Raw genomic sequence first — 12,571 nt, 5'->3', positions numbered from 1 at the left:
AATCCACATCAGGTGTATGTATTTTATTTGGTAGGTGGAGTAATCGAAGGCCTTTGAGAATAGATTAGAATGGAGGTGGTAAGGGGTGAGAAGAGAAGCAAACTCACTAGAAGAATTTGACACAAATGTTAGTCTTTTATATCATAATTTTGAAATTAATTTTTTGTATTTGATTTTTTACATTTCTAAATATTTAATCAAACAAAATTTGTGTTCACTTTTTTTTTTTCATTGAAAAGGAGGCATGTTCTTCATTGTATTCAGATAATCAAGATCAAGGTTCCCTGTGATTTATGGAGATTGTTTTTCTTTGCTGTCAGATACTTGGTTTATCATGAAATTATGATAAATTCTCTTTATCTCTTGCCTGCCTCTATAAAGTTCTAAGTTCTTTACCTGGACATTCAAAGCCCTTTAGAACCTGGTGCCAGCCTGTATTCAAGACTCATTGCTGGGGCGCCAGGGTGGCTCAGTCGGTTAAGCATACGACTCTTGATTTCAGCTCAGGTCATGATCTCAGAGTTGTGGGATCGAGCCCTGTGTCAGGCTCTGCACTCTGCGTAGAGTCTGCTTGAGATTCTCTCTTTCCCTTTCCTTCTGCCCATCCCCCTGCTCATGCTCTCAATCCTTCTCTAAAATAAATAAATAAAATCTTGCACACACACACACAAAAAGACTCATTTCTAACACTTGGGGCCGCATACTCACGTTCCTGTCACTGCTCTGCATGACCACAGTGCCATGGCTTTGCCTAAAATGTCCTCTCTTCTGAAGCATCTTGATTTCCCCTTTCTGTGCTCATTGAAACCCAACTCATCCTCTAAGTCCGCAGTTAGAGATCAGATTTTCTTCTGGGGCAAAATTAATCAGCCCACCCCATAATATTTTTCATTTCCTTCATTTCTGTTTATCATATTGCACAGATACTTGTGCTTTGTTTGTTGACCAGACCGTGAGTTCCATTGGCCTTGCCTTATGCTGCTCCCTCGGAGCCTTACATGGTGCCTTGTATAGAAGTTTGGCTCAGTATATCTTTTAGAAATGAATAGACAAGCCATCAAATGGTTGAAGGAGATGATGTTGAATGTGAAAATTTTATCTTGGTTAATAACTGCTTTGCATCATTTGGCATCCTGCTGGACGTGATGTGGTAGCCCTGAGTGATGGTCCAGAATGCCCCTCTCTCTTCAGAGAGCTGAGGCACAGTGAGTCCTGTGCTAAGCATGATTCCTCGTTCATTCCAGGGTCAACATCCTGACCCAGGAACAAAGGAGATCCCCTAAGGAGGGAAGAGTGGCTCTCCAAAATTATAAAACCATTGTTACAATTAAGTAAGCAGCTTAAAATTTTTTGAATAATAAAAAAAACGTTTTTGAATAACTGTGTTACATTTGGAATAAGTATGTGTTTTCCATAGATGAGAAAAAACAAATCTAACTTTAATGTGTAAGAGATCTTTGATTTTGATTTTTTAAAAATCTGCATCTGTCTTTTCTCACATTGAATTTGTTTATCATTAAATTATGTATGTTACGGATATATCTATGCTATTTATTTTGTAAACACATCTATGCTAACAATAATGAGTTGGATGGACTCAAAACTTTTTCTCCAGTATGAAACTGCATGTTATCTGCAGCTCTGTTCTGAGAGTGACATATGCTGAATGCTGCCCTGATATCTTACTCAAGTTCAAAAATATCCTGAGTCTATACCACATTATAAAGCATCAATAAACTGCCTTATTTCTTTTATGTGTAGGAAAACAATTTCATATGGCAGAAGCATTTAGCTGGGCATTTTAATTTCAAACTAGGATAGTTTTCCCATTTTACTTTATACTAAATATAAAAGTCAAGTGCCTGATGTAATTTTATCTAGTATGTTTTACCAAGTTTTTTTTTAAATACCCAGGACAGAGCTTTCTTTTCAACATAGAATACTAATGTATGTCAGTTCTAAAAAGAGTGGAAACATGTGGTGTAAGGAAATGGTCCAGTTTCATTCTTCTGCATGTGGCTGTCCAATTTTCCCAACACCATTTGTTGAAGAGACTGTCTTTTTGCCATTGGACATTCTTTCCTGTTTTGTCAAAGATGAGTTGACCATAGAGTTGAGGGTCCATTTCTGCGCTTCTCTGTTCTGTTCCATTGCTCTGTGTGTCTGTTTTTGTGCCAGTACCATACTGTCTTGATGATGACAGCTTTGTAATAGAGCTTGAAGTCAGGAATTGTGATGCCGCCAGCTTTGCTTTTCTTTTTCAACATTCCTCTGGCTATTCGGGGTCTCTTCTGGTTCCATACAAATTTTAGGATTATTTGTTCCATTTCTTTGAAAAAAGTGGATGGTATTTTGATGGGGATTGCATTGAATGTGTAGATTGCTCTAGGTAGCATTGACATCTGGGAGGGGGGTGGGGTATGTGTTAGCCTGTGATGGGTATTAAAGAGGGCACGTTTTGCATGGAGCACTGGGTGTTATGCACAAACAAGAATCATGGAACACTACATCAAAAACTAATGATGTAATGTATGGTGATTAACATAACAATAAAAAATTTAAAGAAAAAGAGTAGAAACATGCCTAATAATCTTTTTCTTAGAAGCATTTTTAATAGCACAGTTTAGTGACCCTGATGTCATTTTGGAATACTCTGGCATTATATTAATACCTAATTTCCACATGGTAATATAGGCAGAGAGAGTGACTGGCAGACAGCAATGAGTAATTAATGAACTGATAAGACCAATGAGCAAATTCTGTATGCAAGGTGGTATGCCTACTGCTGTTGTGAACACAAGAGCCAGCAGGGACCCTAAGCAGAGAGATTTGAACGTACCAGTCAGCAACAAACCCAGCAAAGTTCAGGAAATGAGAGTAAGCATGTAGAAATCTTATGGCCACAACATCCTAGGACACTTTCTTGAGCCTTACAAAAGTTTCAGTGCCCAATATTGTCTTGGAATATTCTTAAGAAAACAAAACCTGAAAACATAAATGTGAAAAAATAATAGTAAAAGAAAATGTTTAAGGCCATGGGTGATTAACTGCTAAATCATTTTGTAGGCATTGGATTCTATAAGTCAAAAATTCTTGAGGATATCTGTCCTGTTGTAGACTTTGGCACACAGGTAGGAGCTGCACAAAGGGAATAGGGGTGTGCTGAGTAAGAAGAAAGGTGTGAGCAAGATGGCAGACCCAGAAAGTGTCTGAGGGGCTCCGGAGAGGGTACGAAGAGTTTATCTGTGAAAGAGAGCTGAGGGAGGAAATAGTTGGAGAAAAAACAAGAAAGATGGTTCAGATTAAGATTTGGTTGCTAATGTTCTTAACTTCTATGCTGAGGAGTTTCAGATTGATCCTGAGGGCAGTGAGAGCCTATCAAGATGTTTGAGCAGGACATAGACCAGAGACGAAAATCAATGGGGGAAACAACTTTTTAAAATAAATGAGGAAGGTCTTCATGCAAGGATTTAGAGTAATGACCAGGATATGCTGTTATCATGCAGATCCTTGTGTGTGGCCATGGGTGTTGATCACATGAGCACCTGCATATTTGCAACAGAACACTTGAGGGATAACCCAAAATGCCTAAAAATGTTTAACTAATGGGAGAAGGGGAGACAGGGATGCAACAGTACACTCAGTAGTGTTTTTCTTTTAACTTCAGAATCACATACAAGTTAACTGGTGGAACAGAGATACTTGTTTTAATTAAGAAGGAAGATCCTAAAGTTCATTTTTGCTTTTGTTTCACAAGATACGTCTCCAAAAGCTAGTGAAACAAAAGCAAAAATGAACTTTTGGGACTTCATCAAGATAAAAAGCTTTTGCACAGCAAAGGAAACAGTCAACAAGACAAAGAGGCAACCCACAGAATGGGAGAAGATATTTGCAAATGACACTACAGATAAAGGGCTGATATCCAAGATCTATAAAGAACTTCTCAAAAAACTCAACACCCAAAAAACAAATAATCAAGTCAAAAAATGGGTAGAAGACATGAACAGACGCTTTTCTGAAGATGACATACAAAATGGCTAACAGACACATGAAAAAATGTTCATCATCATTAGCCATCAAGGAAATTTATTATGCAGCCATCAAAAGGAATGAAATCTTGCCATTTGCAACGACATGGATGGAACTGGAGGGTATTGTGCTGAGTGAGTCAATCAGAGAAAGACGTATCATATGATCTCACTGATATGAGGAATTCTTAATCTCAGGAAGCAAACTGAGGTTGCTGGAGTGGGGGGGGTGGGAGGGATGGGGTGGCTGGGTGATAGACATTGGGGAGGGTATGTGCTATGGTGAGCGCTGTGAATTGTGTAAGACTGTTGAATCACAGACCTGTACCTCTGAAACAAATAATACATTATATGTTAAAAAAAAAAAAAGATAGCAGGAAGGGAAAAATGAAGGGGGGAAATCAGAGGGGGAGACAAACCATGAGAGTCTATGGACTCTGAAAACAAACTGAGGGTTCTAGAGGGGAGGGGGGTGGGGGGATGGGTTAGCCTGGTGATGGGTATTAAAGAGGGCACGTTCTGCATGGAGCACTGGGTGTTATATGCAAACAATGAATCATGGAGCACTATATCAAAAACTAATGATGTATGGTGATTAACATAACAATAAAATTTAAAAAAAACATACATTGAGATACCACCTTACACCATTTAGAATGGCAAAAATTGACAGGGCAAGAAACAACAAATGTTGGAGAGGTTGTGGAGAAAGGGGAACCCTCTTACACTGCTGGTGGGAATGCAAGTTGGTACAGCCACTTTGAAAAACAGTGTGGAGGTGCCTCAAAAAATTAAAAATAGAGCTACCCTATGACCCAGCAATTGCACTACTGGGTATTTACCCCAAAGACACAGATGTAGTGAAAAGAAGGGCCATATGCACCCCAATGTTCAGAGCAGCAATGGGTACAATAGCCCAACTGTGGGAAGAGCCGAGATGCCCTTCAACAGATGAATGGATAAAGAAGATGTGGTCCATATAAACAGTGGAATATGACTCAGCCATCAGAAAAGATGAATACCCACCTTTTACATCAACATGGATGGGACTGGAGGAGATTATGCTAAGTGAAATAAGTCAAGCAGAGAAAGTCAATTATCATATGGTTTCCCTTATTTGTGGAACATAAAGAATAGCACGGAGGACATTAGGAGAAGGAAGGGAAAAATAAAGGGGGGGAAATCGGAGGGAGAGGAACTATGAGAGACTATGGACTCTGAGAAACAAACTGAGGGTTTTAGAGGGGAGGGGGAAGGGGGATGGGTTAGCCCAGTGATGGATATTAAGGAGGGCACATACTGCGTGGAGCACTGGGTGTTATAGGAAAACAATGAATTGTGGATCACCACATCAAAAACTGATGATGTACTGTATGGTGACTAACATAACATAATAAAATAAAATTAAAAAAAAAAAAAAGGAAGGAAGATCCTAGAAAGAAAAAGTTAGTAGGGAAGAAACACTTCACATTTTAAAGGATGCAGTAAACCTAGGAGCCACAGTACTTCTGTTTCTTTCATTGTTCCTAGTTCTAGTTAGTCCTGTGTAATGGAAACTTTCAATGAAAGCCTATATGGAAGTATTTGAGAAATTGCAAGAATCTGCAGAATTAATCAAGGGGAACCCAGGTTGGCTCCAGACCATCAAAGAGGCAGGTGCAGTCCTCCAGGATCAGGGGATGAAGCCTGAGACAATGGCTGCTATTTACCCAACACCTAGGATCACTAGTATTCTAACCTGAGCTAACCTTATCGGTGTTTTCTGGCTGAATCCTTCATTTTTAATGAGCAACACTCATTCAACAGGAGGTCTGTTTATTTTGAGGTACAATCCCCAGCTTTTACAAGGTTTTCATCACATCGTCTAATTAACCATTAGTTCTCAAATCAAGCTTAGAGTAAATGTCAAGCCATGAAAATACTCTGATAAGAGTGTCATTATTTTGCTTCAAGATAGGTTTGTATTTTATTTATTTGTTTGTTTTTTTAATTAACATATAATATATTATTTGTTTCAGGGGTACAGGTCTGTGATTTATCAGTCTTACACAATTCACAGTGCTCACCATGGCACATACCCTCCCCAATGTCCATCACTCAGCCACCCCATCCCTCCCAGTCCCCTCCACTCCAGCAACCCTCAGTTTGTATAGATTTATAATTTTAATCAGAGAAGATGAATTGCTTCCTCTTCCATAGTGGGGCTTTAAATGAGACTTCATGTAAACCTTGTTCAGGAATGTAGTGAGGGTGATAGATTGTTAGAAAAATAGACTTGTTTTCATTACTTCTGGCATATCAGGCCTGCAGTTAAACATACACCAGGCATCAGAAGGATTTGTCCTTGTTGTGTCATAATTATGCCTCATCTGCCTTTGCCCCTAATAATTCCCTATTTCAAGGGATGGTGTGCCTAAATAGCTCTTACTTCTTTTGGGTGCCCCTTTTTTTATTCCAGATATTCTTCCATGTGACATGTTTTCAACACAGTGCTTTCTGAGGACCATGCAATTTCTGATACGCAAAGGAAACAGGCCTTGGTTTGCATTGAAATGTATTTTTGGGGAGACCTTACACTATGATGCATCAGATTGATCTGTAGCTTATCCTAGTATGTTTTTGACACACAGGATTGAAAGTAGATTGCCTGCCTCCCTGATGTTATTAGAAGAAACTAATTGAAGAATTTATGAAAAAAGTTCTGATTTATTTTCTAATCCATTCTCTTTCTGCTCTTCCACCCTCTCACAAATGACATGTTTCCTCCAATACATATCTTAGGACTGATCAGATTTCCAAACTTTGTCAAATAGTAATTATTTATATTTATTGAATTTGAAGACCCCTCTTTGACATACAAAGATGCTTTTTAGATCCACACAGAATGATAATTCAGTATATTTGAAAAATGGCATAATGGAAAAGCAACTGGGTATTTAGTAATAATGAAAAAATTTAGATTTAGGTTGTTTAGGCGTTGGAGGTTTAAATATATTATGCCTGCTGTGTATTTTTTCCTCTCAATTTTTCTTCTTCCTTAAGTTGTAAATGTTATCTCCTCTAACAACCTAAATCTAAATTTTTAAAAGTTTTTTCATAGTTTGAAAATCTTTGTCTTTTAAATTGAGATTTAAATCCATTTGTATTTATTATAGCAACCAATATGTTTGCATTTTGATTATCTTCTTTGTGCTTCCTATTTTTTCTTTGTTACTTTTTTCCCCTTTTTTGCTCTTTTTTTATTTATTGGTTTTCTCTCCTTCCCCACACTCCATTTTTTTAACTTGTTGTTTAGAAATTATTTATTTCTGTGGTTTAAGTGTTCATCCTAGTATTTTAAGATGCATGTGTAGCTTAAAGGCTAAAATTAATCTTTATTTTACCCATATCTAAACAGGAGAATTTTAGAATTGTCACACTGTGATCTCCCCCTCCTGACTTTTAAAAATTCTAGCCAATTGCCACTCTGTATTTGCAACCAATTAATCATTATTATTACTTTGTAATATTTTGGTGCTTATTTATATTTACCCATATATCTAACTATTTTTCCTCATTATTCCTTCATATATTTCAAACCTTCAATTTGGAATCATCTTCCTTTTGCCCGAAGAACCTTTTCTAAGGGGCATCTAGGTGGCTCAGTCAGTTAGGTGTCCACTCTTGATTTTAGCTCAGGTCTTGATCTCAGGGTCATGAGTTCAAGCTCTATGTTGGGCTCTGCACCCAGCATGGAGCCCACTTAAAAAAAAGAAGAAGAAGAACCTGTTCTAAAATTTCCTTTAGCAAGAGTCTTTTGGTAGAAAATTCTTTCTTTTTTGTGTGTGTTCCTGAAAATCACCTTAATTTTCCCTTTGGAAAGATGGTTTCTTGGGATGAAGAATTTTAGGTTGATAGCTATTTTATCATAATGTACAGAAGATACAATATTCCATTGTGTTTTAGCATCCATTAGTGCTATTAAGCCAGTGATTGGTTTAAATATTCCTTAGCAGGTAATCTGTCTCTCTTTCTAGCCGTTTTTAACTTCCTCAGTTTTTCTCTCTTTTTTTTCCCCTCAGTTTTTCTTTGTTGGTCTGCTATTTCACAGTGATGTGGCGAGGTGTGGATTTCTTTTTATTTTTCCCACTTTAGATTTGTTGGACTTCCTAGATCTGAGATTGTCTTGCAACATTGTTAGAACGTTCTAAGCTAGTATCTGTTGAATATTGCCTCTCCCCAGTCTGCTTATTACTTCTTTCTAGTACTCTTACTAGATATATGTTACCTTCTCACGCTCACCTCCATATCTCTTAACCTTTTATAAAAAAATATTTTCCATCTCTTCATCTCTCTGAACTAAACTGAAGATAAATTATTCAGGTATATATTGGAGCTCACTAAATCTCTTTTCATCTAGGTGCAGTATACTCTTTGTTATATCCACTAAACATTTTATTTCAGTTATGATAGTTTTCATTTATAGAAGTTTCACTGAAATTTTTAAGTCTCTTCTTTCATAGTTTATGGACTCTTTTTACCTGTTCATATTTTTAGATTTTAATTGTCTTAATGAAAGATATTAAATTAATAAAGCATGTTAAATATAATTTAGTTATAATTCATATTTAATGAATTGTCATTACAAATAATTACAAATTGTCAGAATCAATTTGACCATTTTCTATCTGATATCTGATGTTTATTCAGCCACTTTTGTTCATGGAGCCTTGTTTCTTTATGTGTTATTTATTTACTCATTTATTTTCTTGTTAGCTACTCCTATGTCTTGGGACTTAGCCTATGGAAATTCTTTGGGACCTGCATAATAGTACGTCCTCATTTGTCCTCTTTTGGCTTTTGCCAGTTGCTTGGTATCCCTACCTGAGGACCTGTATGTAGTCTATTCTTCCTTTGAAGTTTTTCAGACCACAAACCTACTATGAATTGAGACATCAAAGCTGTCTCTTTGAGGAAGAACCTGTGGTTAGAGATTCTTAGGAGAGATGTTTTTTACTTCCACTCAGTCCTGAGGTGTAGACAGGCAAGTCTCTTAGCTTCCCACCTATACATTATAGCCTTGTACTGAGGATATGGTTCTTTGGGACCCCTGATTTATGAGGAAGTTTCCTATGAAGTTTTGTTTCAATTAGCAATAATCGCACCTTGGATAAACCTCATTGGCTATGATACTGCCACTGCGCAAAGCTCCTATGAAGTTTTGTGCTGGGAGGGGGAATGTGGGGTTTTATCTTTTATGCTCTGGACCATATGGAACTATCAGGGCTGAAATTCGAAGTCTCCAGAGCTTTGCAGAAGCTCTAAAGCTGAAACCTAGCTGTGCACTTACCTCTTAAGATTCCTGTTTTCACTTCATTGTGAGACTCTGTTTTTCCCTTTCTTTCATGCCAGCCGGCTGATGTATTTTTTTTTAATATTTTTTCATATTTTATGCCGGATGTTTCAATTGGGAGGGACATTCAGGGTAGCTAACCCACCGTTCTGCTGGAAACAGAACAAATATTGTTTTTTTTTTTTTTAATTCTGCCACTAACCGTGTTCCAGAGGAAGAAGAGTTCTGTATAGCTGCAAAATCAAATTGTAAGATTTTGATGGAAGACCTAAATCTTCTGTTTCAAGGCCGTGGTTTTGTGCTTTTGTTTTCTGACTTTTGTCTTTTATTTTTTCTCAAACTTTGTGGTACAACCTCCTCCTTGCAGAAGACTTGAAGAGAGAAATACATTCTTTGTAGTAACTGAGTGTGTTTTGTAACCATGATTATTAAGAATTTAGGACTTCCTTATCTAAATTTACATCCTATGCTTGAGGAATGTAGCAGCTGAGTAAATCTAGGAATATGATACTCAGGGTTCCTGGAATAAATATTCCAAAAATTATTTTCCTGCATCATTTTTGGACACAGAAACCTACCTGTGAACTTATTCCCAGTGACATTCTGTTCAAGCCCAGCTTGTGAAGTTTAGGAAGTGTCTGCAGTGCTTTCAAATACGCATGCATGCTTCAAATTTAATATTCGGCTTTGGGGCATATTAGGTTTCTTTTGGGAAGTGAAAGGCGGTGTTCTGATTCTTACAGGAAGTACCTTAAAGCCAATTCACTTTATTGAACAATCACTTACAAGCTACCTGAGGTACACTACAGACCATTTGAGAAAATAACACATTTATTTTAAACTCTGTATCTAGTATAAAAAATTAGCCTTTACCTGTTAATGGAATTTTTTATAATTAATAGTTTCATCTGCATTATTGATACGCAGCTCCTGATTATTGTGGTACTTATTTCTTCTTGCAGTCATAGGCCAAACTTCTTTGAAGCTTCTTGATAAAACTTAAATAATACATAATGAACTAGACCCACAATTTTTTTTATTGCTTACAATAAAGGCAATTTCAGTTGAAGCCCACAGGGCTTATAGACGATATTAATATTTTATCCCTATGCAACTTTGCATTTTATATTCTCTTTTGATGTTGTCTTTCGGCCTTTATCTTCCATTTTGATCCATTCTCTACCCTGCTGGCAGAATGATGTTTATTATAGTCCTATTTGATCATATTAACTGCCCTACACCCAATAGTACAAGATAATGCACAAAAAATCTCCTCGCTGTAGCATCCTGCCAGGCCCCACAGTTACAGCTTGGTCCTCATCTGACTTGACTTGTCATCACCATTTGACGTAATCCGTTGCCCCTACTTCTTGAAAATGTCTCTCCAGCCTCACAGCTTACAACCGCCTGTATGCACAGGTCATTCGCAGGTATATAGCTTCAGCCTGACCATTCCTCTGGGTTCCAGGCTCCTATAGTCAACATCCCAAATGTAACACAGTTTAAAGAGAAGCCTCGTACTAAGTCCCTCAATCCTGCTTTCCCCTTGTCTTCCCATCCCAGCTGTCTATGTCAAAGACTTAGGAAATTTCCAAAACTCTCTTGCTCTCATACCCCACTCTTGGGGCTGTACCTCTCATCATTGTCACTGATGCCACCCTCATCCAAGCCGCCGTCATCCCTCGCCGATTACCTTCACTGGTATTCTTCCACTCGCTACTGTCAGCAGCCAAAGAGCTCTTCTTAAAAATGTCAACCATTACTTTTCCTCTAATGGAAAACATCCAATGACTCTTACAGCATTCCATATGAAACCCAAAAGTCCTTCTCTCATGGTCTACAGGGTTGTACATGATCTTGCCCTTGATAGCTCTCTGAGCTCAGTTTTCCACTATCCCTTTTGTGTTCTCTTCTCTGGCTACATCCTCTTCTTTGAGCTTCTCTTCCCTGAAATAACTGAGTGGCTCATGCTCTCACATCATGCACATCTCTGCTCAGATGTCCCTGTCTCAGAGGAGCTGTTTGTGATCACCCTTTCTAGAATAGCAAATGTATCAGTCAGGTATTGCTGTGTAACAAACAACCATAAGCTCTCGGTGGCAAATAATACTGTGCATCTGCAGGTCAACTGGGGGTTGGATAATCTAGGCTGGGGTTGGGTTCTTGTTTTCCTTCAAGCTCTGGATCTGTCTGGGGTTGGCTTCTTAATGTAATAGGAGCACATACCTGCTTCACATCTTTCATTCCTATGTCCCTGGGATATGGCATGGAGTAGGTGCTCAGTGAATGTTTGCTCAGTAAATAAGTAAAGAAATGAACAAACGTCATAGAGACTAAGACAATAAATAGATATATTAGAGGTAAGTAGAATAATTCCCTTCACTTAGCCTCTTCTGATATGTAAACTAATTGACGTAAGAACCTGCAATAATTCTGGCATGCCTTCTGTTTTATTTCCACATGTTTAGATCAAAGAACAGGCACGTGTTTCTCGGGCCTGGTGAATGGCCGCTGTGCACAAGAGCTCCCGGGCAGAATGACGAAAATGCAGTGCTGTTGTGAGCCCGGCCGCTGCTGGGGCGTCGGAACCATTCCTGAGGCCTGTCCCGTCAGAGGCTCTGGTGAGCGGCCGACTGCTAGTCTGCTCGGGACAGGCAGTGTTAGGAAAATCAGTAACAGCACTGTACTTTGTTCTTCTCCTCGAAATCAAGTCATCCGTGTGTTCCTAGCACCGTCTTCCCTCTGACTACGGTGCTTTTATGAAGGATAGGGCGGCATTGTTTATTTGGGATCAGTTTTGACTTTGTACGCTTTACTAATATCAGAGAAATTCCCGAAAATGGATTATGACTTCTCTTCCTGCAAGTATTTTTAAAAATTATTTTGAACATCAGTGTTTTCAATTCAGTTTTCAAATCTCCTGACCTTTCACGTCAGAGCTTTGAGCATGTTTGAGTAACTTCATTTATATTTTATTTCAGGAGAGCCCCTATTTTCTAGTATCCCAATCCCTGAAGATATTTCCTCTTTTCTAATGACCTGAATGTTAAGAGTAAAGGGGTGGGAGGATACCTCTCATTCACTTTGCTGTAGTAACTAACCATGTAACTGAGACGATACCAGGGAATTACTTTAGGACGAATGAGAAGTAGCTCCTCCTGTTAATGGGATATGAATGGTAAATTAGGATTAATGTTTATCAATCACCTAA

General features: G+C 38.2%; 1 protein-coding gene and 1 pseudogene across 1 annotated transcript in view; one reads left to right on the top strand and one right to left on the bottom strand.

The window, feature by feature from the left end:
• FBN2 (fibrillin 2) overlaps window positions 1-12,571 on the top strand; it is a 254,470-nt gene that overhangs the window by 127,839 nt on the left and 114,060 nt on the right. The window contains exon 9 of the mRNA XM_028103619.2: window positions 11,829-11,981. Coding sequence (XP_027959420.1) covers window positions 11,829-11,981 — 153 coding nt within the window. The remainder of the gene's footprint in view (window positions 1-11,828; window positions 11,982-12,571) is intronic.
• LOC114209638 (U4 spliceosomal RNA) lies at window positions 9,139-9,217 on the bottom strand (annotated as a pseudogene).

The sequence above is a fragment of the Eumetopias jubatus genome, unplaced genomic scaffold (genome assembly GCF_037043125.1).
Source record: "Eumetopias jubatus isolate StellerSeaLion01/CBP00866 unplaced genomic scaffold, mEumJub1_p1.0 scaffold_5, whole genome shotgun sequence".
Taxonomy (NCBI): domain Eukaryota; kingdom Metazoa; phylum Chordata; class Mammalia; order Carnivora; family Otariidae; genus Eumetopias; species Eumetopias jubatus.
Note: the sequence above shows the minus strand (reverse complement) of the source record. Positions and strands in the feature narration are given on the sequence as shown.